The 24959-nt window shown below is 45.9% G+C and overlaps 1 protein-coding gene across 2 annotated transcripts; it reads left to right on the top strand.

Moving 5' to 3' along the window:
* The first annotated feature begins 625 nt into the window (after nt 1-625).
* LOC114092418 (flavin-containing monooxygenase 3-like) lies at nt 626-22289 on the top strand. 2 transcript variants are annotated; one of them, XM_027934999.2, is made up of 9 exons: nt 626-733; nt 1918-2051; nt 6920-7108; nt 10577-10739; nt 11376-11518; nt 14315-14514; nt 17470-17825; nt 19929-20001; nt 20665-22289. In XM_027934999.2, the coding sequence occupies exons 2-9, from the start codon at nt 1920-1922 to the stop codon at nt 21005-21007; spliced, it is 1599 nt and encodes a 532-aa protein (XP_027790800.2). In that variant the 5' UTR covers nt 626-733; nt 1918-1919; the 3' UTR covers nt 21008-22289. The 2 variants fall into 2 exon arrangements, with proteins under 2 accessions (XP_027790800.2, XP_071475858.1); XM_071619757.1 differs by having other exon boundaries at nt 1914-2051.
* The last annotated feature ends 2670 nt before the right edge of the window (nt 22290-24959 follow it).

The raw sequence follows: 24959 nt of genomic DNA, 5'->3' as shown, positions 1-24959 counted from the left end.
CTTGTCCTTGTGACTTCCAATCTAAGAGTAGTTTATGTGGCAGAGAAAAGCCACCTTTGCTGCTGGCTCTCTCAGCTCAGAGCCTAACTTCCCAGAGCCTTTGATGGGCTACTGTGAGCGCCCCACTAAGGAACTAGGAACAATGAAAAGAAAGTGGGCTTTGAGGGCTGGGGATGTGGCTCAAGTGGTAGCGCGCTCGCCTGGCATGCGCAGGGCGTTGGGTTCGATCCTCAGCACCACATTAAAAAAAAAATAAAATAAAGATGTTGTGTCCACCGAAAACTAAAAAATAAATATTAAAAAATTCTCTCTCTCTCTCTCTCTAAAAAAAAAAAATGTGAGCTTTGAAACCCCACATTATGGGATTTGAGGGGACAATGACAAACCACCTGGGAGGGAGGAACAGGCTGACTCCTGGAGCCAGGAGCCTGGGGCACTCCCCTAGCTTATGTTCACCAGGACTGACAGGAATGTGGGGCCGGGAGACCAGAGACAGGCCCTACGCCCCACATGTCACAGGATGGGGTGTGCTTGTTTTTAGAGGATCAAGGAAATCCCTACCTCTTTAAGAACAGCTCCTCCCTTTCCAATAACCCCTCCAGAATCTGAGTCCAGTGGAGCATTTGCTCTTAAAAATCACCCAGGACAGACAGGACTTGGACATACAGAAGAAGACAGAGAAAAGGCGAGAGGAGGAAAGGACTGGTGTTGTGAAGGGCTGAACGGCAGCTTGGTACGTGAAGGGGCACAGCTGTGGGTTTGGCCGATGTGTGGCTGGGAGGAGAATGACATCCGGTCCAGGCAGATTCTGGGTTTTGTTTTTATACACTTTGGTGACTTTGTCTAGAAAGTAAGAAATAGAGAGAGAAGTAGTAGTGGGGTCTAACGATAGGCTCAGGAACAGGGAAGGCTAGGAAGTGTAAGTTTTAGACGAGAATGGAGGCAGGGAGCAGCCAGTGGGAAGAAGTTGTGGTCAGGAACAACCTTTCTCTTTTCAGAGAAAAGGAAGAATAGGAAGAATGTCATCAAGAAGGAAGGGGCTGGCTCCATGGCATGTGGAGATGTAGACCCCCCAGTCTACGTCAAGTAGAATGAGAAGGCAGGTGTGAGTGTGTGTGTGTGTGTGTGTGTGTGTGTGTGTGTGTGTAGCTGGCCCCTGCGTCTGCAGGTTCCACACCTGAGGATTCATCCAACCATGGATGGGTGGTCCTCTGATGGCTGGATCTGGTCCCAACACACACAAGGCTTTTTTCTTGTCATTCTTCCTTAAACAATACAGGGCACAGTTATACACATAGCACTTGCATAATATCAGATATTAAAAGTAACATCAATGATTTAAAGTATCAAGGAGGAGGTGCATGGATTAGATACAATACTAGGCCATTTCATATAAGGGACTTGAGAATCTGCAGATTTGGGTGTCCAGGGTGGGGTGGAGGCCTGGAAACAACTCTCCATGGTACTGAGGGTGGCCACGCACACACACACACACATGAATACTGGTTTCTTCACTCAGGCCTTCATGCACAGGAGGTGGCTGGGTGCTGGGTGTGTGGCTTAGTTGTGACTCTCCTTTCCTTTCTTCTGCTCATTGTCTTTGGTAAGAGTGAATAACAAAAGGCCAAACACAAAAAAAGAAAAATTATCTGTATATAAATTATATATATATATGATGGATCATCAGTCTCTCAGTTTTGGAGATTAGACTAAAAGTGTTTCATGTCTTGGAAGAAAACATTTTCTTTGGAAATTAGAGACATACAGAATATAGTTTGATTACTAACCAGAGTTCTGAAGTCTTTTTTTTTTTCATACTTGGGTGCAAAAGGAAAGATTTTTATTATGCCAAAAAACAACACAAAAAAAATACGTTTTCAGGAATACTGATGCAATCAATGTCCTTTGCCCAGGCAGCCATGGGGCGGAGAGTGGCCATCGTGGGAGCCGGTGTCAGTGGCTTGGCTGCCATCAGGAGCTGTCTGGAGGAGGGGCTGGAGCCCATCTGCTTCGAGAGGAGCGATGACGTGGGTGGCCTGTGGAAGTTCTCGGTGAGTGGGCGAGGGTGCAGGAGGCAGGGCGAGCAGAGGGGAGGTAAGCAGCACACTGTGGAACACGGCTTCCTAACTGGCCGCCTGGTAGTTAAAATCCCTACTGGGATCCACAAACTACGTCAGGCTGGGAAGCAAACTCCTCTCAAGTTAGAGGTCACCTAGGCAACAGGCTACCTTTGGAAGTTGGCCTTGTGTGCCAGAACTCACCTCTGGGCAAATCATTAATAACCGCCATTTGGATATAAAATCCAGGGTCAAATATTAGTTAGGTTTATATAATACACGCATATAATTATTTCACTCATTTAGAAAACCCGAGGCTACCAAAGGTCCTCCTAGTGATTCTGTCCACAGACTTTAAAGTTTCGGGGGCCTTTGCTCTTGGGTGGTCACCTCTGCCGAGAATTGTTTGGCTGTGGAGCTGGGGTCATTTCTGGGCGCTCTGTCCTGTTCCCTTGGTTGAGTCTGTAGTCATGCCAATGCCATGGTCTCGGTGATGCTGCAGCTTTGTAGTGTACTTTGAAGTTGGTGACCAGACCCTTCCAGCTTTATTCTTTTTGCTCAGGATCAGGGTGTGGCTACTCAAGGTCTTTTGCACTTCCATGTGGATTTTAGATTATTGTCTCTAGTTCTGTGAGGGATGACATTGGTATTTTGATGTGGATTTCACTGAATTTGTAAATTGCTTTGGGTAGTATGGACATTTTAACATTTAATTCTTCCCATCCACGAACATGGGAGGTGTATTTTTGAGAATTCCTGTTTAATTTCTTTCATGAGACTGTGTGCCATTTTGATTGAAGAGGTCTTGGGGTTGTAGCTCAGTGGTTGAGCGCTTGCCTTGCGTGTATGAGGCACTGGGTTTGATCCTCAGCACCACATAAAAAAATAAACAAATAAAACAAAGATATTGTGTTCATCTACAAGTAAAAAAAAAAGTTTTAAAAAATTTATACATAGGTTGTTGTTGTTGTTGTTGTTGTAAATGAGACTCCTCTCATGATTTCTTTCTCAGCAACCTCGTTATTGGTTGGAAAAGGGACAGCTTCTTTAGTAAAAGGTGTTTTGCAAACTGGTATTCACATGCATAATCTTGAAACTTGACCCCTCTTGCCCTTTGAAAATGAAACTCAAAGTGGATCAAAGACCTAACCTGTAAGACCTAGCACCATAAAAGTACGAGAAGAAAACACACAAAAACACTTCAAGAACCAGCCTAGGTATATCCAATAGCAGGTGAATGGGGAAAGAAAATGTGCTGTATATACATAGTGAACATTATTCAGCCTTATAAAGAATGATAGCCTCTCATTTGCAGCAAAATGTAAGGAACTGGAGGACGTTATATTAAGTGAAGTCATCAGACACAGACAAATTCTGCTGTTTTTTCTCATTTGTGGATATTTAAAAAAAAAAATCATAATGTATGTAGTGATTCCAGGAGGCTGGGAAGAACATAGGAAGTTTGAGAACAGGCACCCACACACAATTAGAAGTAATAAGTTGTAGTGTTCTACAGAACAGTGTGGGAGCTACAGCTCACGATGCCCTATTCTATATCTATGGGTTACTGGAATAGAGGAGTTGAAGGCTCTAAACACAAAGTAACGACAAGGAGACGGGAAGTTCATCACCCCGACTTGAACAGCATGTATAACACCCGCACACTGAAATATCAACCTGGGATGTGCACCATTATTACACATCAGTCTCAAGGTCATTTAAAATGTCAAGCCAGGCATTATGGTGCACGCCCGTGATCCCAGCTACTCAGGTATTTGAGGTCAGCCTGGGAAACTTTGCATGATCCTATTAAAAAAAAAAAAAAAGTATAAAGAAATGGAAATTTTAACTGCTTTGATTTGATCATTACACAGTGTATACATGTATTGAATCATCACACTGAACCCTATCAATGTGTATAATTGAAATTTTTTTTTTGGATTTAAAAATTAAGGCATTTCAGGTACTGACTTTGGCCTTGTAAAACCACATAATTAATGAGACAGCTGTGTGACAAAATAAGTGCCCGTCTCCATCATCCATCATGGAAATCCACCAGCAGATAAGCACAAATGTACTCATCAAACGTCCTAATCCCTGGGGCCTGTGGAAGTTGCCTTACAAGAGAAAGGGATGTTTGTGCTGGGATTAAGTTTAAAATATCGAGATGGAGCCAGGCACAGTGGAACACACCTGCAATCCCAGCAACTCGGGAGGTTTAGGCAGTAGGATTGTGAGCTTGAAGCCAGCCCCAGCAACTTAGTGAGGCCTTAAGCAACTTAGTGAGACCCTGTCTTTAAATAAAAAACAAAAAAGGGCTGGGGGTGTGGTTCAGTGGTAAAGCATCCCTGGGTTCAATCCTCTCTCTCTCTCTCTCTCTCTCTCTCTCTCTCTCTCTCTCTCTATATATATATATATATATATATATATATATATATATGCATCTGGACACAAAGAAGCCAAGGAATGCTGGTGTGCACCAGAGCTCTGAGGGGCAAGGAGTGGGTCCTCTCCTGAGCCTCTGGAAACCAGCATGGCCCTGCTGACTTTGGGGCCCAGAGATGCTGATTTCTGATGCTGGCCTCCAGAACTGCAGGAAAACCAATCCTGTTCTTTAGGCCACCGTGCTGATGGTAATTTACTACAGTAGCCACAAGAAATGAATGGAGTCCCTTACTCAGGGGTTCCTAACTCTTTCACCCCCACCAGGGGGTTACAGATCACAAATGCTGTGGGAACAGCAGTGCTTCTCAGCCACCTAGGACTCTGCAGCCACACCCCTGTACCCAGGTGGTATTTCCAAATTCCAACAGTTTTACATTTTCATTACCTTGAATTTCTGAAGTCAGCATTTTACAATCTCTCAACTGTCTTTTCTTTCAGAAGGCATCAGACGCCATTTAAGTGTGAGAAACTAAGGGTGCTGACAGTTGACATTTGCTGCTATTTCCTAGAGCACTTTCCTCTGCCCACCTAGTTCTTCTAAACCTGATTCAAACCCAAATATCATAGTTCCCTATCCTTTGAGCACAGATGAAATAAGGTGCTTTATGACCAGGCCACAGGTGAAATGTCTTTCTTTCTCAGAGCTCTCCAAACAATGTATCGGTGAATTTCAAGGATATAGGCAAGAAGTTTCATGGATGGGGCTCTTTTCTCTGCATTCACCCTTTCTTAACTTCCTCTGTATCTTTTCTAGTTTACAAATAGGAGGAATGTCTATTGTTGGAAATGTTTGGGATCAGAAGGTTTTAGGGTGGATTTTTTTCAGAGTTTGGAATATTTGCATATATACAATGAGATGCCTTGGAGATGAGATCTGCGTCTAAACTCAAAATTCATCTGTTCCTAATGTGCACCTTACACATGTAGTGAAAAGGCAATGCTGTGCAATATTTTACTGTTCCTGTGTTTCATCTGCAACACATCATGTAAGGACAGTTGTGGATTTCCCACCTGCGTTTGGCATTTGAAGAGTTTCAGATTTGAAAGCTTCTCAGATTTTGCATTTTCAGGTTGAGATGCTCAAATTGTATCAACTTATTCCTTGATGTTTATTCTCTAATTTTATTGATATAGCTTCTGTCAAACTTCCTGGATTCACTGAATTACTTACCAGGCTGCAGACATGCTGGCTTTGGGCATGTGTGCAACATTCTAATTTGTACTAAACATTCATATTCTGGGGGGTCCTAAGAGCTGTGAGTTGCATGAACCCTAATTAGAGATTCCCAGTGCTTGGTACTTGTCATTTGAACCAGCAACAGGAAGTTCTGCAGTTGATCTTTCATCAAAATCCAGTTTGCTGATTTATTGTTGGGGGAGCTGCTGAGATAGAAAGGCACTGCAGCTGTGGTGTGGTCACAGAGTGCCTTGGTGGCTCCGCAGAGCCGTATCAGGTTCGTCTCTTCTTAACCTAAGATGAATTTTCCGTTTGATGCCTTCACTCGTGTCACTGTCTTGCATGCAGAGCTCACAGCTCTAACAGGTGTGTTGCAGGAGTCTCGCACAGTGACCTTTGACTTCTGTTTGTTCACTCTGCACTGGGACTGCCAGCCTTCGCTGAACAGCTCCTTGGGTGCATTTAAAGCTCCTGGCCAACACTCTCAGAGTGGGACAGACTCTGTTTTGTAAAGTGCCCCAGTTGATTGCAGCATGTGGCCAAGATGAGAACCACAACACGGGGTCCCGATCTTCTCGTCACTATCATTCCTTAATGTTCTTTTTCTTTCTCCATCATCACTTCATGGCCTCTCTAAGATTTTAGAAGGGTAGTTTTTTTCTATAGATTCTCAGAATTAGTAGAACCAATTTGGATACTTTTTCATTTCTGAAAGTTAAAACTTTGTTGCCTACGTAAGTACCATAAATGCAATGTGTTTGGTTCAAAATAGATACTTTATATGTGGTGGAAAGCACAATTTTTAAAAGATTACATTTTAAAGTGTTAACATTTACATATCTCATAAATAGTTGGCAGTTGGCAACCACCTGTCACTGTTTGCTGTTATACATTGAACACTCATTTATAAACTGACCACTCATGCTCATGAGGTGACACATTGAAATCATTCAAGATTGAAATTTGGAAAACACCCATCACCATGTTTAATGTCTTGAGGAGATAAAATGATTCTAGTTATATATTTCTTAAAGGACATAATGAAACTAGTTCCCTTAGAAAGAAAATATGTGAAGAAAAGCACGTCCTTCCACATTCTGTGGAAGATTTGCTCAAGTGAAGTTGACTTCTGTGTGGTCTTACTGAGTCTCCCTGTGGGTGAAGGCCAACTCACCTGTGTGATTGCGCAGAACTGTGAATACGATCAGTCCACTCAGGTACCAATTTCCTTCACTCACAGGAACGTGTGGAGGAGGGCAGGGCGAGCATCTACCCATCAGTCTTTGCAAACTCTTCCAAGGAGATGATGTGCTTTCCAGACTTCCCCTATCCTGAGGACTTCCCCGTCTTCATGCACAACCGCAAGCTACAGGAATACATCACCTCATTTGCCAGAGAAAAGGGCCTTCTAAAACACATACAATTTGAGGTAAGAAATAGCTAACCTTAGGTGTCCTGATGAAGAAGTTCCATTTTTCTTTTAAGTATTCTTTTCCTATTTGACATTTTAAATAGGGTGGCTTCTCCAATCCTAGATTCAGAGAACATAACTTATTGTCTATAACATATGAGAAATTTACAAATATTTGACTACATAAAATTCTTGGACCAAAATGGCACTAACTTAGAAATCGATAACAAATAAATAAATGCAAAATATCCAGAAATTTAGAAATTAAAGACTCTTAGTCAGGTGACTGGTGCATACGTGTAATACCAGTGATTCAGGAGGCTGAGGTGGGAGGATTGCAAGCTTGAGGCCAGCTTTACACAACTTAGTGAGACCCTGTCTCAAATAAAAAATAAAAAGGGTTGGGGATATGGCTGAGTGGTTAACCACCCCTGTGTTCAATTGCTGTCACAAACAATAACAACAACAGCAAAAAAAAAAAAAAAGAAAAGAAAAAAACATTTTTTCTAAATAACATATGGGTCAAAGAAGAAATTTAATGAAAATTTTAAATATCTAGAACTGAATATTTAGACTGTATGCATTAGTACTTGAGCTATCCTTTCATGAAGTTATAAACTTAAATGTTTGCAATAGAAAGTGAGAAAGGTTTAAAAGTCATAAGTTAAGGAATTTTAAGACATTTATAGAAGAAAAACATAATGAACCCAAAGAACATAGAATGAAAGTGATAATAAAGTATTAATTAAATAGAAAGCAAAATTTAAAGTACATCCTTTGAAAAGTCTAATAAAATAAGCAACAGACAAATAGTTGGAAAAAAATGAGCCAAGACAAACAAATAACATTGAGAAAGAAAAAGTAGACAGAATAGATATAGGTAAAATTTAAAAATATAACCAGAATACTATAAAAGTGTTTGCTAAATAATATTTTAATTTGTTCAAATCTTTAAAATCTTTTTAAAAATGTTTTTTAATTGTAGATGGATACAATACCTTTATTTTATTTATTTATATGTGATGCCAAGGATAGAACCCAGGGCCTTACATGTGCTAGGTGAGTGCTCTACTGTTGAGCCACAACTCCAACCCCTTAAAATCTTTTTTAACATACCAAAATTCACTCAAGAAGAAGTAGAAAGCCTGATAAGTATTTGGTGATTTATAATTTTTGACTCAGAAATTAGAAATCTTCCATAAAGAAAGTAAGAAGATAGTTCCATAGATGAGTACTTTCAAATTTGCAATGGGCAAATTATTTCAGTTATTGTTACAAATTATTACAAATTCCTTCGGAAGTTAAAAATAGGTGTTTTCCAAACTCACCTATAACATTATAACGTTAATGTCAAATGCAGAAGGCTGGGGTTGTGGCTCAGTGGTAGAGCGCTTGCCTAGCATGTGTGAAGCCCTGGGTTCGATTCTCAGTACCACATTTAAATAAATGAAATAAAGGTCCAAAAATTTTTTTAAACTAAAAACAAATTAAAAAAAAATCAAATTGGCCTGGGGATGTGGCTCAAGCAGTAGCGCACTTCCTTGGCATGCACAGGGTGCTGGGTTCGATCCTCAGCACCACATAAAAATAAAATAAAGATGTTGTGTCCACCAAAAACTAAAAAATAAATATTAAAAAATTCTCTCTCTCTCTCTCAAAAAAAAAAAAAAATCAAATGCAGAAAATGTAAATATGAAATAGGAAAATTATAGGCCAGCCTCCCTCCGGAAAATCAATCCCAAAGTCCTTCAAAAACGATAGCAACAGAGTATTTTAAAAGATTAACAGTCTTTATTGAATTGAGTTTGGTCTAAGGATGCAAGATTTTAATATTATAAAATATAAAGATGTAATCCACTATAAAAACCTATCATAGGAAGAAAATCATATGTTTAACAAATTCAAAAAAGACATTCACTTAAACTCAACACCCATTTGTGTTTGAAAGAAAGATTTAAAAAAAAGGAGAAAATTCTCACCAAACCAAGATTAGAAGGGACTTTTCTTGACCCCTCAAAATATCCATGAACATTGTCTTCAGTCTGCACTGTTCAATATGGCAGCCTCCAGTCACACTGGAAAAAGATGTGTTTGAAGTGTAAAACGCACACTGGATTCCAACATCTTGTTATGAAAAAATATGAACTACTTCACTAACAAATTTTATTTTGATTACATACTGAAAGTCTACTGTAGTGGCTATATCAGGTTAAATTATACATTTTTTCACTTTTAAATGTGACTGCTGGAAATTCTTAAATTACATATGTTGTGCATACGATATCACTAATGGACAGTTATGTGCTGAAGAGCAAACAGAAACATTTCCCTCAAAATCCAGAAGGAGAGGACTCCTATTGCTGCTCTTCAATAATCTGAAATTTAAGAAACAATGGAGTAAATAAAGAAAAATAAAAGGAATGACCCAACTTGGAAGAAAAGCATCATTATTGTAGATGATATGATCGTCTGTGTACTAAATCCAAAGGAATCTACAAAATATTAGAATTCGTAGAAATACAAAAAAGTTAGGCAAGGAAGTAGCCTATAAACTCAACATACAGAAATCAATTACATTTCTGTAAGCCAACAGCAAACAGAAACGATGATCCAAAACAGGTATGATTTACAAGAGCCTAAATAAGTAGGTAGATAGATAAATAAATAATGTGATTCTAAAGAATGAGGTACAAGATCTGATGGGTTCATATGTGACCGTCCTATTATATTACTTCTTGAGTAGAGTGTCACACATATGTGTGTGTTCTCTCATATGTATGGAATACTGCATAATAAAATCTCTAAGAACAATTAACACCAAATAAAAAATTATCCTTTCAATATAACCAGAAGAATTGAAAGATTTTTTAAAAAGAAGGAGCAGGCAGCCATTTAGCCATGACTAAAGGTTCACCGATGACGGGGACTGGAGCTGCTCCGCACAGTCCCAGCAACCTCCCCTCCCCTGGGAGGCCCAGGGAGGTTTAGACCTTCTCCCTCGGCCCACTGAACCAGAGATCTGGACGTGTGCTTTTACAAGCTTTCTAGGCAACTCTGACACCTAAGAAAGCCTGAGATACAGACGGTGTCTCTCGCTTTCATACAACACTAATATTAACAGTGAAATGTCTAGAGGTTAGGATGCGGCTGCTGTTGCAAAGAGTGCTAGCTACCAGCGTGCTTCTGTGTGGCATGTGCCTCTTGTGAACTATGACTGAACTCACTGTTATATCTCAAAGGGTGTCCTTCTTGCACTGCAGAAAGTACTGGAGGTACGCTAGAAACCGTGCGAGAATAAAAAAGCACACACCCACGCCACATGTCATGTTTTTATTTCTTTGAAGAGAATTTTGAATTTTGAATATGAATCTTACTAATGAATTTTTTTTCCTAAGCCACTATCTATTAAGAGTATTTTTCATACTATTTCTTCCAAATCTACCTATGAGTATAGAAAAGAAGGTTTTCTTTCTGTATTTCTCTCAGACACTTGTATCCAGTATAAGTAAGCGTCCTGATTTCTCAACTACTGGCCAATGGGATGTTGAAACTGAAAAGAACGGTAAAAAAGAGTCGGCTGTCTTTGATGCTGTTATGATCTGTTCTGGACATCATGTATACCCCAATCTACCAAAAGACTCCTTTCCAGGTGAGTCTGAAATGTAGGCCACCATCTACAAATTTGACAAAAAGGAATAAACTAATGATGTCTGTATTACTATGACTTCTGTTGCTATAATAGAATACTTGAGGCTGGACACATTATTAAATAAAGGTGCATTTGGCTCATGATTCCGGCTGGAACATCCAAGTGTCATGGTGCTAGCATTCTAGCAAGGGACCCTTGGCTGCACCATCACACAGGGCAGAAATGGAAAGGGAGCCAGCCATTTGCCAAAAGAGTAGATTCCGTGGTGGGACAGAAGCAAGAGGGATTGGGGAGCCTGGCTTGCTCTCATGGAATTAAACACTCCACCAGACTAGCACTACCCCCTTCCAGGGGCAGCGCCCCCAGGGGTCACATTTCCTCCTTCATGGCCCCCCTCTTGAGGGTCCCACCTCCTCTCACCCCGCCACATTGGGGACCAGACTCCCAGCACGGGATCCTTTGGGGGACACACTCTACCCATACCCAAGTGTCTTTTTCCTTCAAATAAAATGCCAAGGTAAAAGGACATTCCTGCTCTATCTAATGGAACATTAAAATCCCTCCTTTCTGTGGCTTTGCCCGCCTGGTTAAAGGAGTTTGACATTTTAATGGAAACGTCTCCCACTTGTCGCGCAGGTCTGGAGCACTTCGGGGGCCAGTGCTTCCACAGCAGGGAGTACAAGGACCCGGGCCTGTGGAGGGGGAAGCGAGTGCTGGTGATTGGCCTGGGGAACTCAGGCTCTGACATTGCCATAGAGCTCAGTCGCATGGCTGAAAAGGTACCACCCCACACAACCAGGGCCAGCACAGAAGCACATGACGACATGGAGAGGTGGGGTCTGCAATGGGGAGGGGGCACCTGGTGAAAGCTAAGAGGTATTTCACAAGGCCCAGCTTCCTAGGTGACAGGCGGGGGCAAGGAGCGATGCTGGCATCCAACAATCTTTTTTTTTTTTGGTGTTGGGGGGACTACCAGGGATCGAACATAGGGGCACCCGGCCACATCCCCAGCCCTATTTTGTATTTTATTTAGCAACAGGGTCTCACTGAGTTGCTTAGTGCCTTGCTTTTTGCTGAGGCTGACTTTGAATTCACGGTCCTCCTGCCTCAGCCTCCCGAGCCGCTGGGATTACAGGTGTGCACCACCACACCTGGCCCAGTGGTCTTTCTTCAACACATTGGTGCCTCACACCTGTCTGATTGACTCCTCTAAAACTGGAGTGGATTCAGGGTCAAGGTCATGACTCTGAGACTCGTGGGCAACTTGTTCACTGCCTCTGAGTCTCAGGTTCCTCGTGCTGCATCCGAGGGTATCTGTGGGAAGCCTCCTGGGTGCCGGGCACTGGGGTGCATGTTGGAGGGAGCGAGAAACACAGCAGACATTGGCCTTACATGGAACTCCGTCTAGTGCAAAAAGACACATGGAATAAGTAAATGCTCAAATGTGCAAGTTAAAGCTGTGAAAGGACTAGAAAATCAAGAGACAGCCTGTCACCAGGCCATCAGCGGAGGCCACCTACTTCCTGGGGCAACTGGAAGGACCTGGGACCCTTTGCCCTGATGACCTGTATGCTGAGAACTAGAAGTTGAGAGAGGCAGACGTCAGAAGGTCTTGAAGCAAGGGGCTCAGTGTCTCACAGTCCTGTGGCTGCAGCTCAGGGGTTTGGGAAGGACGAGCTGAGGAGAGGCAGGGGAAGATGGAGAAGATGGTGACATGGGTCCTCAGGGAATGAGCTCATACAGACGTCACCTGCTAGCTTGGGCAGATTCTGTAAGGGTTGGCACTCGGAATCCCAGAGATAGGAATCACATCTCCAGATGTCATAGGTCCCCAACATGGGTCATCCCAAGAGATGCCCCGGCCATCCCCAACACATGTCCACCTTGACCTCATGGTGCTGCGGTCACTGAAGTGGGGAGATGGTGACGGGACACAGGGCGTGAACACACATCCTGTGTGCCTGTTTACCACACCACGGGGCACAGGGAGGAACACAGGAACTCGGCCCCACGGCCTCTCTTCCAAGGAATGTAAGATCTAGCTCACGGACGCGTGCGGATCCAACATGACGGCAAGAGCTCAGCAGAACGGGTGACCGCAGTGTAGGGGCTGCCACTGGAGGAAAGGGCAGATGCCAGGACCCAGTGCCTAAGTGACTGCAGACCTGGAGGCCTCACAGCAGGCGGACCAGAGCCCGAACTCGACAGATCATGGACGCTCAGGGTGGAGGAGGCAGACGCTGCGCTTGGAGCGCTCAGGGCGGGAGCAGAGGCGTGAAGACAGGAGGAGCCGCGCGCTCTCGGCTGCGGGATGGAGGCTGTCACCCCTGGCGACCTGCGTCCTGCACCACGGTGCTCAACACCTGCGTGGAGACGAGTCCTGGGAGGGTGGGACGACGGGAGCTCGCCTCACCCTGCCATTTACAGAAAGGGACTGAGGACCAGAACTGCCCTCGTCCTCGTGGAGGCCGGACAGGGAGTCAACCCTGGAGCTGGAATTCTGGTCTTCGGATGCCCAGAACCGAGTAGCTGCAGGAACTGAGTCAGGAAGGACAGGGTGGGGTCGGGTGACGACGTCTTTTCAAGGACTTCAACAGCAGGCTAAACAATCAGACATTATCCACAAGTAAAGGTAAATTATTGAAGCCTCCTGAGCTAAGGAAAGGTATGACGAAACCACCACGGTGCTGTGGAATTTGGGTTTGTCCCCATGATCGATGAGCGGGAAGAAAGACCATTTCCAAGGCTCTCAATTCATTGATCTTCAGTCTTTTGCTATTTGTCTAGCTTCCCTTATAAGAAATGCCTTTAAATGACACTATATATAAAAATGTGTTTTTTAAAAAAAAAAAGAAAAGAAAAAAACAACACTGTTTGGGATGAACAAAACCTGAGCAGGTGCCACATGCTCAGTGCTATTAGCCACGTCGTGAAGGTGGTAGCATTAAATTAGCCCTCGCACAGATGTCCTGTGGAGGCACTGCTCCTCCCCTTGCTGACACCAGGAAGCCAGGATTTGAGCCTATGGCTTTCCAATTCCAAATTCCTTCCTTCTTTTAGGACGGAGGCAGGCGTTTTAGTTCAGAACACCCCGCTGTTAGATCATGATTGCTTGTCTGTGGATGGCAGCGGTCAGGGAAGCCCTCAAGGAATCATGGCTAGAATTCCGTTATCCGTCACCTAAGCCAGGGAAGACTGGGTTAAAATATGAACACTTGCCAGCACCCACCCAGCAGGGCAGCTGACCTCAGATGGGATTAGCTCCAGTGAATGACCCGGGAGTGCTCTCGGGATCCCTTTGAGATTTTCCCAAGTCGAGGTGACTGATGGTCTGAGCCTTTTACACCTGCATGGGCCAGTCACTGCCTGCAGGGGACTCAGGAAGGGCACAAGACCTCGAGGGAGACCCATCACTTCAGCCAAATCAACTCCCAAAGAGGGCTGGGTGCTGAGGGATTCCTGCAGCAACCTCCGGGGAGCCGGGTGATGACCCCATTCCGACAGGGGACATGGGGAAGAGCATCGCAACGTCCACTGTAAATGTGCAGCTTTCATGGTTGACTTGGTGTTTGCAGGTCGTCGTCAGCTCCAGAAGTGGCTCCTGGGTGCTGAGCCGGGTCTGGGACGATGGCTACCCCTGGGACATGGTGTTCATCACGCGCTTTCAGACGTTCCTCAAGAACAGCTTGCCCACAGCCATCTCCGACTGGTGGTACATGAAGCAGATGAACTCAAAGTTCAAGCACGAGAACTACGGCTTGATGCCTCTAAACGGGTAACGTAGCTGGATGTGGTGTTTCTGCTGAGTTGTTTCAGTGTCAACAACCCTGAAAGTGTGTTGTAATCACAAAGCAAATCAAAATATTGGTGTAGTGATCACATTTCATACATCAGAGGATCAAGAGCTGCCAGTCTTAGGAGTGATTTCCATACATCCTCCTTAGCAGATTCACTCGGCTGCACAATCACGCAAGGCTTAAGCAATCAGTTCCTTCCTATGATGATGATAATAGCACTTAATGTTTTATGTACTTAATTCACGTCAGAGACTTCTTAAGCCTCTGCTAGGCTCCAACGTGTATTATCTCATTTTGTCCACACAACTTTGAAGAGAGCTCCATTAGCATCCCCAGTTTAGAGACAAGAAAACTGAGGTTCAATGTAGTTCGTAACTTTACCAAAGTCCCTCAGCCAGCAAGTAGAAGCAGCATTCAAAACAGCCAGATCTGCTGACTCCAGAGCCCCTTGTTCTTGGCCACGTGCTCGCTGCCTCTCACTTAGTGGCAAAGTCAAACAAGGCAAGACAGCTTTCCCCGGGGACACTCTCATTGCACACCCCCAGGGGGTCCCCCTCACTGAACTATGGCCACATCTCGAGCTTCCTCCTCAGTGGCTCCTCTAACTCCTCCAAGCCCATCTCACAGTAAGAAATGACTCTGATGTGGAGTGAAAAGACCAAACCTCAGAGTGAATTCATTAACTCAATAAGTATCAGTTGAGCATTTATTACCTGCCAGTCCCCGGTTAGGTCCTGTGGATACAGCAACAAGTAACAGGAACCCGACGAGCTAGAAAGAGTGGCCCTCGTGGGTAGGCTGCCATGAGAAGAAAGGGCCAGCAAGGTGGTGGCACGCACCATCAGGACAGTTTCCATCAGGGTCCTCAGCGGGGGCCTCAGAAGAGGACTTTGAGGGAGACTTCGGAGGTGAGGGATGGGCCTGGGGGTGTGTAGGCGAGGGCATGGCCCACTGCCTGGGGGCTTGGTGACAGGATCAACCTGACTCCTGGGAGGGGGAGAAACGCTGCAGAGGAGCCAGCCGTGGGACCTAGTGGGCACTGTGGGGAGTGTGGCCTTCACTGTCAAGGTGACAGGAAGCCACAGGCATCTGAGCATGTCAGGGACGAGATCTAAGTTTGCACTGGAGGTCACTCCACCGCTGTGGTCGCCACCCCATGCAGAGGGCAGAGCCGGCAGCAGTAAAGGACCAGTTCAGAACTACCATCACACCCAGATGACAGGATGGGGGCTTGGACACGGCTTGCCGGCGGTGAAGGGTCAGAAGTGGCAGATTCCAAGGGAGCCCCAAGGCAGACCCAGACAGGATCTTCTGTTGGGCTGGATCAAGGGTGTGAGAGCAAGGAGGCGCTGGAGGACGGAGCAGGGTGGGGTTGACACTCGCTGTGGGGGAACCCGGTGGGGAAGCAGGGGTCTCGTCTGAGACAGAGGAGCTCGGGATGCCTGGTAGCTTCAGGTAGGAGGTGGAGTGTGACATCAAGGTGGAACAGAGGTTCAATCCTCAGGTTCAATGTGATGGGCCCTCTGGAAGAGTGAGGGTAGACAGAGAGGTGAGGGCTGGGGGCCGAGTCCCGGGATGTGCCACTGTTTAGAAGTCAGGAGGAGAAGGCCTCAGGAGGAGAAGGCCGCAGCAGGATTCTGAGGAGCCCAGGGGGTGGACAGGAAGGAACCGAGGGCACATGACCCGGAAGCCAGAGGAGGACGCTGTTTCGAGAGGGAGGGAGCCTTCCACTGTGCACACACTGCAATCAGCTGAGCCAAACGAAGAGTGGGCCGTCGGGTTCTGGTGGCCCCATGAGAGCAGCTCGCGGTGGTGGTGGTGGGGTGGGTGCCAGTGGTTTAAGTGAGTGGCAGGTGACAGCCCAGTGAGCCCAGGGTTTCCCAGCAGGATTCCACCGGTCTCTTGGTCTGGCTTGGTTTCCTCCCATGAGAGTCTATCTGTGGCTCTCATAGCACCTGCTGCCACATAATAACCAGCCCCTTCCTCCAGTTCCACAGTGAGCTCAGATGGATCTGTGTCCACTAGGGATGTTACTGAGTAAAAAATAGTGGAACTCGCTCTTTTCAGACTTCCAGGGCCCAAAGCTTCAGACCGGCCCCCTCCTTTCCTGGCCAAAGAGATTCCTAGGTGCCCTGTCCCTCACCTGGGGGAGCTCAGGCCTCGTCCCTCTGTGACAGCCCAGGTGCACTAGCCCACCTTCCACCTTCTTGCTCCTGTTGGACTTTCTTTGTATTACAACGGCCAGGCTGGAGTTCACTAGGAGCAGCAGCTGACATTTTTCAGCACTGGAGCCCAAGCTAGAGACTGCAAAATTCTTCATGTTATTCAGGTCCCCCAGCCACCTGAGGCAGGTATGAGTGTCAGTGCCAGACGAGAAAAATGAAGCAGAGAGAATCTAAGAACCCTTAATTTTATCCAGGTTCACAGGTAATAAGTAGGTAGCAAAGAAAAAAGTACAAGTAGCAGGCACTCTCACATTAGGACTTTTCCCTATAAGGAAATAGGAGTATTCACCGGGTTTCACTTGGGTCTCAGGCCAGAGAGGCTGGAATTAAAGGAGGGGAGGGACACTCACTCCTCTTGAGCATAGGATTGTAACTTGGGCTCTGAAAGAAGGAGAAAAGGCAAATGATGGGAAACTGTTGTAAAGGCAAAGCCTCAATTTAGGGGGAATGGGCTATAAAGCGCACCGCCTCGTTTTGGTTGGGTGTGGTTCATGCTTGAATTTGGAACGAGCGAGGGATGGGCGAGAAGGGGAGCAGCACAGAAAACAGATACGGGGTCAGCAAAGCTGCCTCCCTGTGGTTTTGTGTTTTTAACTGTTGGTTACTCCACAGCTCAGAGAAAATATCCTGGTGGTGTCCCCTTTCTTATCAATTTGTATAGACCCAGGGGGAATGTTGCTGTTCTAATGCTGTCTCCATGTCCTACAGAGCCCTGAGGAAAGAGCCCGTGTTCAATGATGACCTCCCTGCCCACATCCTCTGCGGCAGGGTCTCCATCAAGCCTAATGTGAAAAAGTTCACAGAGACCTCGGCCATTTTTGAGGATGGGACGGTGTTTGAAGCCATCGATTGTGTCATCTTCGCCACAGGCTACAGTAACGCCTACCCCTTCCTTGATGACTCCATCATCAAAAGCAGGAACAACGAGGTCACCTTGTACAAAGGCATCTTCCCCCCTCAGCTCGAGAAGTCGACCTTGGCTGTGATTGGCCTTGTCCAGTCTCTGGGGGCTGCCATCCCCACAACGGACCTGCAGGCCCGCTGGGCAACCCGAGTCATAAAGGGTAAGCAGCCAGAGTTCAGGGACGGGTGCCAATGACAAGGTCATTGAGTCCTTGTGAAAACCATGGTCCTCGTTACAAGGATCCCATCTGGTTTTGAGCATCTGTGACTCCATGTTCTTCAGTGCTCTATTTTATAAGCCATTTGAACTCTATCACGTTGGACTACGATGTGCAGTAGTAAGAGATTGTTAGGGAAGCTTTTTGTCACTTATGATTCCTTCCAGCTGATAGCCACCCATGGTCACTCATTAGACTTAAGAACACCCGAGTTCTTAATCTGAAGTGCATGACAGCTTCATAAAGTTGTGATTTCAAAATTCAGTGGGATGACATCACTTGGAAGGTTAATAGGAAAAGGTGCTTCAAGCCCATATCCAGCCCGCTCAGGTGTCCATGGCCATGGTCAGCCTGGTGCTAGGTTTGATGCTACCATGGTCTTCCCTCTGTGTGTCCGTGAAGGAGAAGCAGTGCATGATCAGAGGCAGAGAGTGCCAGGTGTGGCCCAGGGTCCGTTTCTAAGATAGAAGAGGAATGACTTTCTATGTTATTAATAAAAGGAAAAGGACGCAACAGACTTGGCTGGGGCCGGTAAGGAAGGCCATCAGTGTCCTCCGATGGCGGGCCCTGGGGTCAGATGCACAGAACTTATGCAGTTGTGTACAGATGCTCATCACAAGACTAAGTAGGCTCCCATGATTAGAGGGGAACAAAGGACGTCAAAGGTCATTGCATAAAGTTGAGTTGCACCTTGAGCATAAAATTTCTGGATGAGAAAGGCTGAGTGGCCTGCTGCCTTTTACAGCCATATCTGAGGCTCCCGGTCCTACCATGACTTATGGGGTTTAAAGATTCTTCCACTCACAGGAACTTGGAGGCTACCTCTACCCATCCTGGCGCCCCCTCACCACCAGGCCTCCCACACTCAGTGATCTCCCTGCAACTCCCTGACTCCCCGACCCCAGGCAGAGGGTGCTGCTGCCCAGAGGCTGATGTTGCTCAGGGAGGCAGCAGACAGGAAGGCGATGGCTTGAGGTTGCCCTTGGTGCCACTCAGGGCTCAAGCCCAGAGAGACTGGAACCTAAGGAAGGGAGACACTCACTCTCTGAGGACAGGAGTTGTAACTTGGGCTCTACAGAAAGGGAACGCTCAGACTTAGGACAGAAAGGAAATACAGCAAGCAGCCTCTTTTGGGAGAACCAGAGGACCAGGACATCAGGGCCAGTAAGAAGCAGCCCAATGGCAGCAGCTGGTGGACCACAAACACAGACAGTTTCTTCCCAAATCTCTTCCTGCCCAAGGACAAGACGGGTTCCCAGGTGTGGAAGCAGCTGCTCAGTGACCCCACCTCTCAGGAGTGATGGAAGGGGCCACTGAGCAGCTGTGCCAGTGGGGCCTGAGCCGCCAGGTCTGAGCTAGGAGTTCTAATTCCATCCAAAGCGATTCCAAGATCGCCAAAGACGCCATCCTAAATTGGAAGGGTCTCTGGGCAGAAACCATTCGGGCTTATTTCGGAGAACTCTGTGAACCTTTGTGAGCAGCTCCATGTCAGATCTTGTCTTCTGAGGCTCCTCTATGTCCTTGGTGACTTGGGGACAGTGCATGTCCTTCATTTTCAGGATGACCTGTGGGTGGTCCATGGGAGCCTGGAGGTTTCACTAAATTCTGTATCTTACTTGCTGGAAATTCCCTCTTCCAGCAAAGCAGAATTATTTCCTATGGAGTGTTTTTTTGGTTGGTTTTTTAAAAAATATTGAAAAAACATCCTGCCAGTTCACCTCTGTGTGGCTTAAAAATATGACTGAAAAATTAGAATATCATCCCTGAAACTGATATGAAACACCTGGTAATCAGTTTAAGAATAAAGATAAAGCTAATCAGACGGTGGTTTTGAATTATTGTGAGGTGTCTCAGTTCTGAGAAGACGAGGAGTGGATCATTGTCTGTCTCAGAAATCACCTGTTCAATTCTTCAGCATCTTATTTTACTAAACTGAAAAAAATGGAAATAACGAATGTGACTTTTAACTTGTTAACAAGGGAAAGTGGGAGGCTCTTGCTACATGAGAGTTGTTCACCTGTTGTCTTTTCTTTCCATCTCTCTCAGGAACTTGTAGTTTGCCTTCTAGGAAAGACATGATGAGTGACATTGATGAGAAAATGGGGAAAAAGCTCAAATGGTAAGAGAGCCTGTTGTTGACAGAGGTCCAGGGGTGTGGGAATCTGTGGGACTCGTTGTCTCAAAGGGTCCTAAATGAGGTCATCAGGGTGACAGCTATGAGCCACATCCGTCTCACAAAGAAGAGCTAGTGAAAATCTACTATTAAACATTGACACAAGGTGACTAGCAGGTGGGGAATCTGCGTGTCAAGGTCAGTTGTGTCCCTCTGGGTCTCTGGCAATACCTCCCAGAAAAGAGACCCAGGGATGATCAGAAATCAAAGGCTGTGAGCTCCCAGCTGTGGAGTTCTGTCCTCTGGCCCATGCACCCTTCAAGGTGGCCATGACTCTTCAGATGCCTGATAGAAATGACTCACCAACACGGGGATGGGATGGCAACGCCCCCCTCCCAGCTCTGTCCCTGATTAACTTGACCAAGGGACAGTTTATCTGTTTGCTAATGGTGATACAAAATGCCCTTCTCAGCTGCCCTGCAACATTGGGGAATTTCCAAATGAGGTCAATATGCAGGTTCTATGAAAAAACTTCAGTGTAGGCTAAACAAGCAATCAAAGATTGATGCTGGTGTACCCCAGGAAAAGGATGGGGCACTCTCCCTGTTCCTGTTCTAAATAAGGTTTGGCTTTGGTCACCCACGGTAGCGTTTCCTCCCCTGCCTCTAGGTTTGGCAAAAGCGAGACCATACAGACGGACTACATTGTTTACATGGACGAACTGGCCTCCTTCATTGGGGTGAAGCCCAGCATCCCGTGGCTGTTCCTCACGGATCCCAGATTGGCCGTGGAAGTTTTCTTCGGCCCCTGCAGCCCCTACCAGTTCAGGCTGGTGGGCCCAGGGAAGTGGCCAGGAGCCAGGAACGCCATCCTGACCCAGTGGGACCGGACACTGAAGCCCACGAGGACGCGTGCAGTGGGGGAGATGCAGAAGCCTAGCCTGCCCACCCAGCTCTTCAAGTTCCTGGCTCTTCCCCTTCTGCTCCTTGCTGTTTTCCTTGCGTGGGTCTAACCACCATTCCTGCCAGAGTCTCTGGGTTACTACTGGTAGGAACTTAGCTATTTAAAAATTGAGATTTCACACATCCTGCATTCCTGTTGGGGATCATTTGCAGCACCCTGCAGACACTGGGCGGTGAATCAGTTGCTTCCTAGGCTTTTAAGGAGACCCTTTCAGATTCATGTCACGGTCTCAGCAGATCATTAGCTATTTCTCCTTCCTTTCCACTCCCACTTCATGATCAGAATGGGCTTCTTCAGGTCTAAACCATCTCCTGAAACATTTCCTTCTTTAAACGTTGTTTAAATATGCGCTTCACGTGTAATCAAAGTACAAATCAGGCAGAATCTTAGTTATCATAGATATTCCTAGGCTGCCTCCACCATCTGCAGGATCTAGAGGATGGTCTGGCTTTATGTTCTATTTTGTTTCATGCAGCCTGCTCTGGGCAATAACTCCTGTTTCCTGGCCAAGAAACAGCAGAGACCTGGCCAATGTACTAAGTTAACACAAAGTAGCTCATTTTATTCATGTTCTCAATAAGGAAACCAACTCTCAAAGTGTAGCAACAAAATAACAACAACAATGGGCACAGTACCACATGCACCTTTTAGTTGAGCAGATAGGCTTAAACTAAATATTTTACCAAAACTAATATAACTCTTACAAATTGAACTTCTGAGGTAACATGATAAGCCTAAGTTTTTATTTAAAAAGATGAGAATTGATACATTTTATTTAAAAATGTGATACTTATCATCTCTAAAGTCTAATGTGTCTGCATCATTGGTTTCAAAGGACTCCTCCTCTTCCTCCTCTTCTTTTCTTCCTGTTTCTTCTGTCTTCTTTTTTCTTATCTTACTTTTGCCTTTTTCCTTTTACCTTCTGCTTCATCAGAAATGATGGAAGAGGAGAGTGTCCACTCCAGAGGACTCTTGGACCTTCTGAGATGTCCCAGAGTCTAACCCCAAACTGTCTTCCCACAAGTGAGCACTTTCCTCCAGATGCAAATACGTGGCCGAACTCAACCTTACCTGTAATCACATCTCAGCGCCCACAAGTCTCTGCTCAAATGTCAGCTTCCTCATCATTCTATGCAGAAATGCAATCCCTGTAACTCTGTGCCTCCCATCCTTTCACATGATGGTATCTGACACAGCCGATATTTATTTGGGAATCATCTATGTACCCTCATTGGAATGTAAATGCTGTAAGAACTTGGATATTTTCTCTGTCTCTGTATCCCTGGTGCCTGGAATAGTACCTGGAAACTAGTCCCCAGCCAATAAATACCTGCTCGCTATGTTGAAACAAGGTTTGCTCTGCCTCCTTCAAGTGTCCCAGACACAAAGCCTTAGTTGGGAAGGAATGAGGAACCCCTGTGCTAGTTCTATTTTTGCTGAAGTTTGAATACAGTTGGTCCCCAGGTGGCACTGTCGGGAGGCAGTAGAACTTTGAGGTGGGGCCTAGCAGAAGGGCCTTGGGTCACTGTGGCATGGGGCCATTCTCTCCTCCGCTCCAGTTGGGGATGTCATCACTGCCTGCTCCTTCCTGCGTTTCCACCCTTGCCATCCACCATGATGTGACGCAGCCCAGACTGAGCCAAAGCCAGTGCTGTGCTCTTGAAGCCCCCACCTGCGAGGGGCCTCCGGGATACCTCAGGTATCCTGTTCAGGAACGGTGAGGTCCACAGATCAGAGACAACTGCCACAGAAGAGTGTCACACTCTCAGATTCCCAAGCAGAGGGGGCATCCCAGGGCACCAGAGGCCACATGTTCAGACAGTGGGGAGAGATACGGAGAGAAACAGGCAAAAGCTTTCGTTGTGATTCTCAGGGAAGGAATAGGCAAAGCAGGGTCGGGGGGAGTTTTAATATGGGAGCAGTCTCTGGGGCTTGGGGGTTGGCCCCAGTTGCCCCATACTTGGCTCTGGAGTGACTGGGCAGAGGGACAGTTTCTGGGAGTTTGAGAACACAATAAAAGAAGTGGTTGGGGTAAGGCTCTGGATCTTGGGTTTTTAGACAGGCAAACTCAGCAAGTGAGTCATTTGTTCTTTGGGAATTAGCTAGTCTTACAGGGACTATGATTTTAATTCATGTACGCATTAGGTATTTATGAAGCTGCTTCTGTGTGCTGGGTTTTATGCTAGGAGATGCACATTTTCTCTGCCTGTGCAGTTTTTAGCCTGGGAGGATCAGCAAAGTCCCAACATGTTAGAGTATCAAAAACAAAGAATGGAAGTGTGCCAGCAAGGTGGCAAAATAAACACTCTCCAGTTCCACTCCCCGCAACAGAAACTAACCACCCAGTAACCACGGGAAAGAATAGCATCCCGAATAGCCCAGAATTCAACCGTGAGGCTGACACACCCCCTGGACCGCAGAACCAAGGGAGGCTCTGACCAGTTGCTGAGAGAACAGTTCCCTTTGGGCATGCCACCCATCCTGCAAGCGGACACTGCCACGGAGAACTGGGTTCTACACGGACCAAGGAAATGCAGGTGGACCTTCGGCTTCTGCATCACTCCAGCCTTACACAGGAGGCTGCCACCTATCTGTCCCCGGGGAGGGAGGGCACTACCAGGGCTCAGAAAGAGCAGGGGCAGGGCTCCCAGCAGTCTTGGCTGCTGCTCTGTGTTCTGGTCAATGGAGGAATCACACCAAAGAAACCAGCTACCACTTCATGCTACATGGGCCCCGGGGTTGCCGAGCTTGGCTCCGTGGCCAGAGTCCACCCAGCCCATCTCACCACGGAAAATGACCCCTTAAGTGAGGAAATGGATATACTAATTAGCTTGCTTTAATCAGGCCACATTCTAGACGTTCTAGACAAAACACTGCAAGTGTATCCCACAAATGTATAAAATTTCCATTTGTTGATTAAAAATACATAAATAATTGAGAATAAAAAGACATGATTAATACAATAACCAAATCTGTCCTCTTGGGCAAAAAAAAAAAAAAAGTCCAGGAGGGAAGGGAAAGACAAAAGAAGCCAACAGACAGGGTCACAGTGAGACCACAAAGCCAATGGCCAGAGCCTAGCGAGGCAGCACAGGCCGCTAGAGGGCCACAGCCGTCGTGTGGCCAGTCTCAGGGGCCTTGCTGTCCATCTATCAATCCACCAGGAGACTAAGCAGAAAAGCATCTGCGCCAAACAATGAAAAGGAAACATTCTTACCACTGACCTTTCACATACTGGTAATATTTATACTTCAAACTTTCACTAAATCCATGAAATTAATGCCCATCTCTGTGAATAAAAGGTTCATGAGGTCCTTTGGTTGGGATTTTTTTTTTCAAACAGTATTAAATACATGATTAATTTTCCATTAAGTTTGCCTCTTCTACAGTGTTTTTGATAACAAAATGTTAAGAAACAATCCAACATTGTAATCAGGAATGGATGTCCCTGGGTCTCCCACGGTCCTGGAGCGCTGCCCATCTGCCCCGAGGGACTGCTTTCACTACTGTGGTTGCCAACTCCAGAAAGGAGCCCCTGGTGACCAAGATTTGTACTTTGAAAACAATGCAGTAGTAATCTGTCTGAAATGCATGCACGCAACACACCCAGGGGCCTGGGCTGGGTGATAAACCCCTTCTCCACCTCCACGGGTTTCAGCCCAGGAGGTGAGGACGGATGAACAAGCTTGTTCTTCCGTTTCCTCCTTTCAGGTGGCCCATACCCGCAGTTGTTATCCTTAACTATCTCTCTCTTTCTACTCAGATAAATCTTCCGATTCTCCATGCCTGTGTATCACATATAATGCTATTTATCATTTCTAATATGCTATAACCTAGAGATAGTCTTGATGACTTGTATCATTTTATTTTTTTTAAAGTCCATTAGCTATTGTTTTCAGTAACAATTCAACATAAGGTTGATTGTGTTTTATTAATAAATTGTCTTTGCCAATATCTTACATCAGTTCCCTGGACATTAAGTGATAGCCCAGTGTGGCCAA

This window comes from Marmota flaviventris, chromosome 12, assembly GCF_047511675.1.
Source record: "Marmota flaviventris isolate mMarFla1 chromosome 12, mMarFla1.hap1, whole genome shotgun sequence".
Lineage (NCBI taxonomy): Eukaryota > Metazoa > Chordata > Mammalia > Rodentia > Sciuridae > Marmota > Marmota flaviventris.
The sequence above is the reverse complement of the archived record's forward strand: the minus strand, read 5'-3'. Positions and strand labels throughout refer to the sequence as shown.

Bases quoted from the DNA above. Each gene is read 5' to 3' on its own strand.
- LOC114092418 (XM_027934999.2), top strand. From the start codon at position 1,920: ATGGGGCGGAGAGTGGCCATCGTGGGAGCCGGTGTCAGTGGCTTGGCT. The intron at 7,109-10,576 runs GTAAGAAATAGC...TATTTCTCTCAG, and splicing joins TAAAACACATACAATTTGAG to ACACTTGTATCCAGTATAAG. The intron at 11,519-14,314 runs GTACCACCCCAC...TGGTGTTTGCAG, and splicing joins TCAGTCGCATGGCTGAAAAG to GTCGTCGTCAGCTCCAGAAG.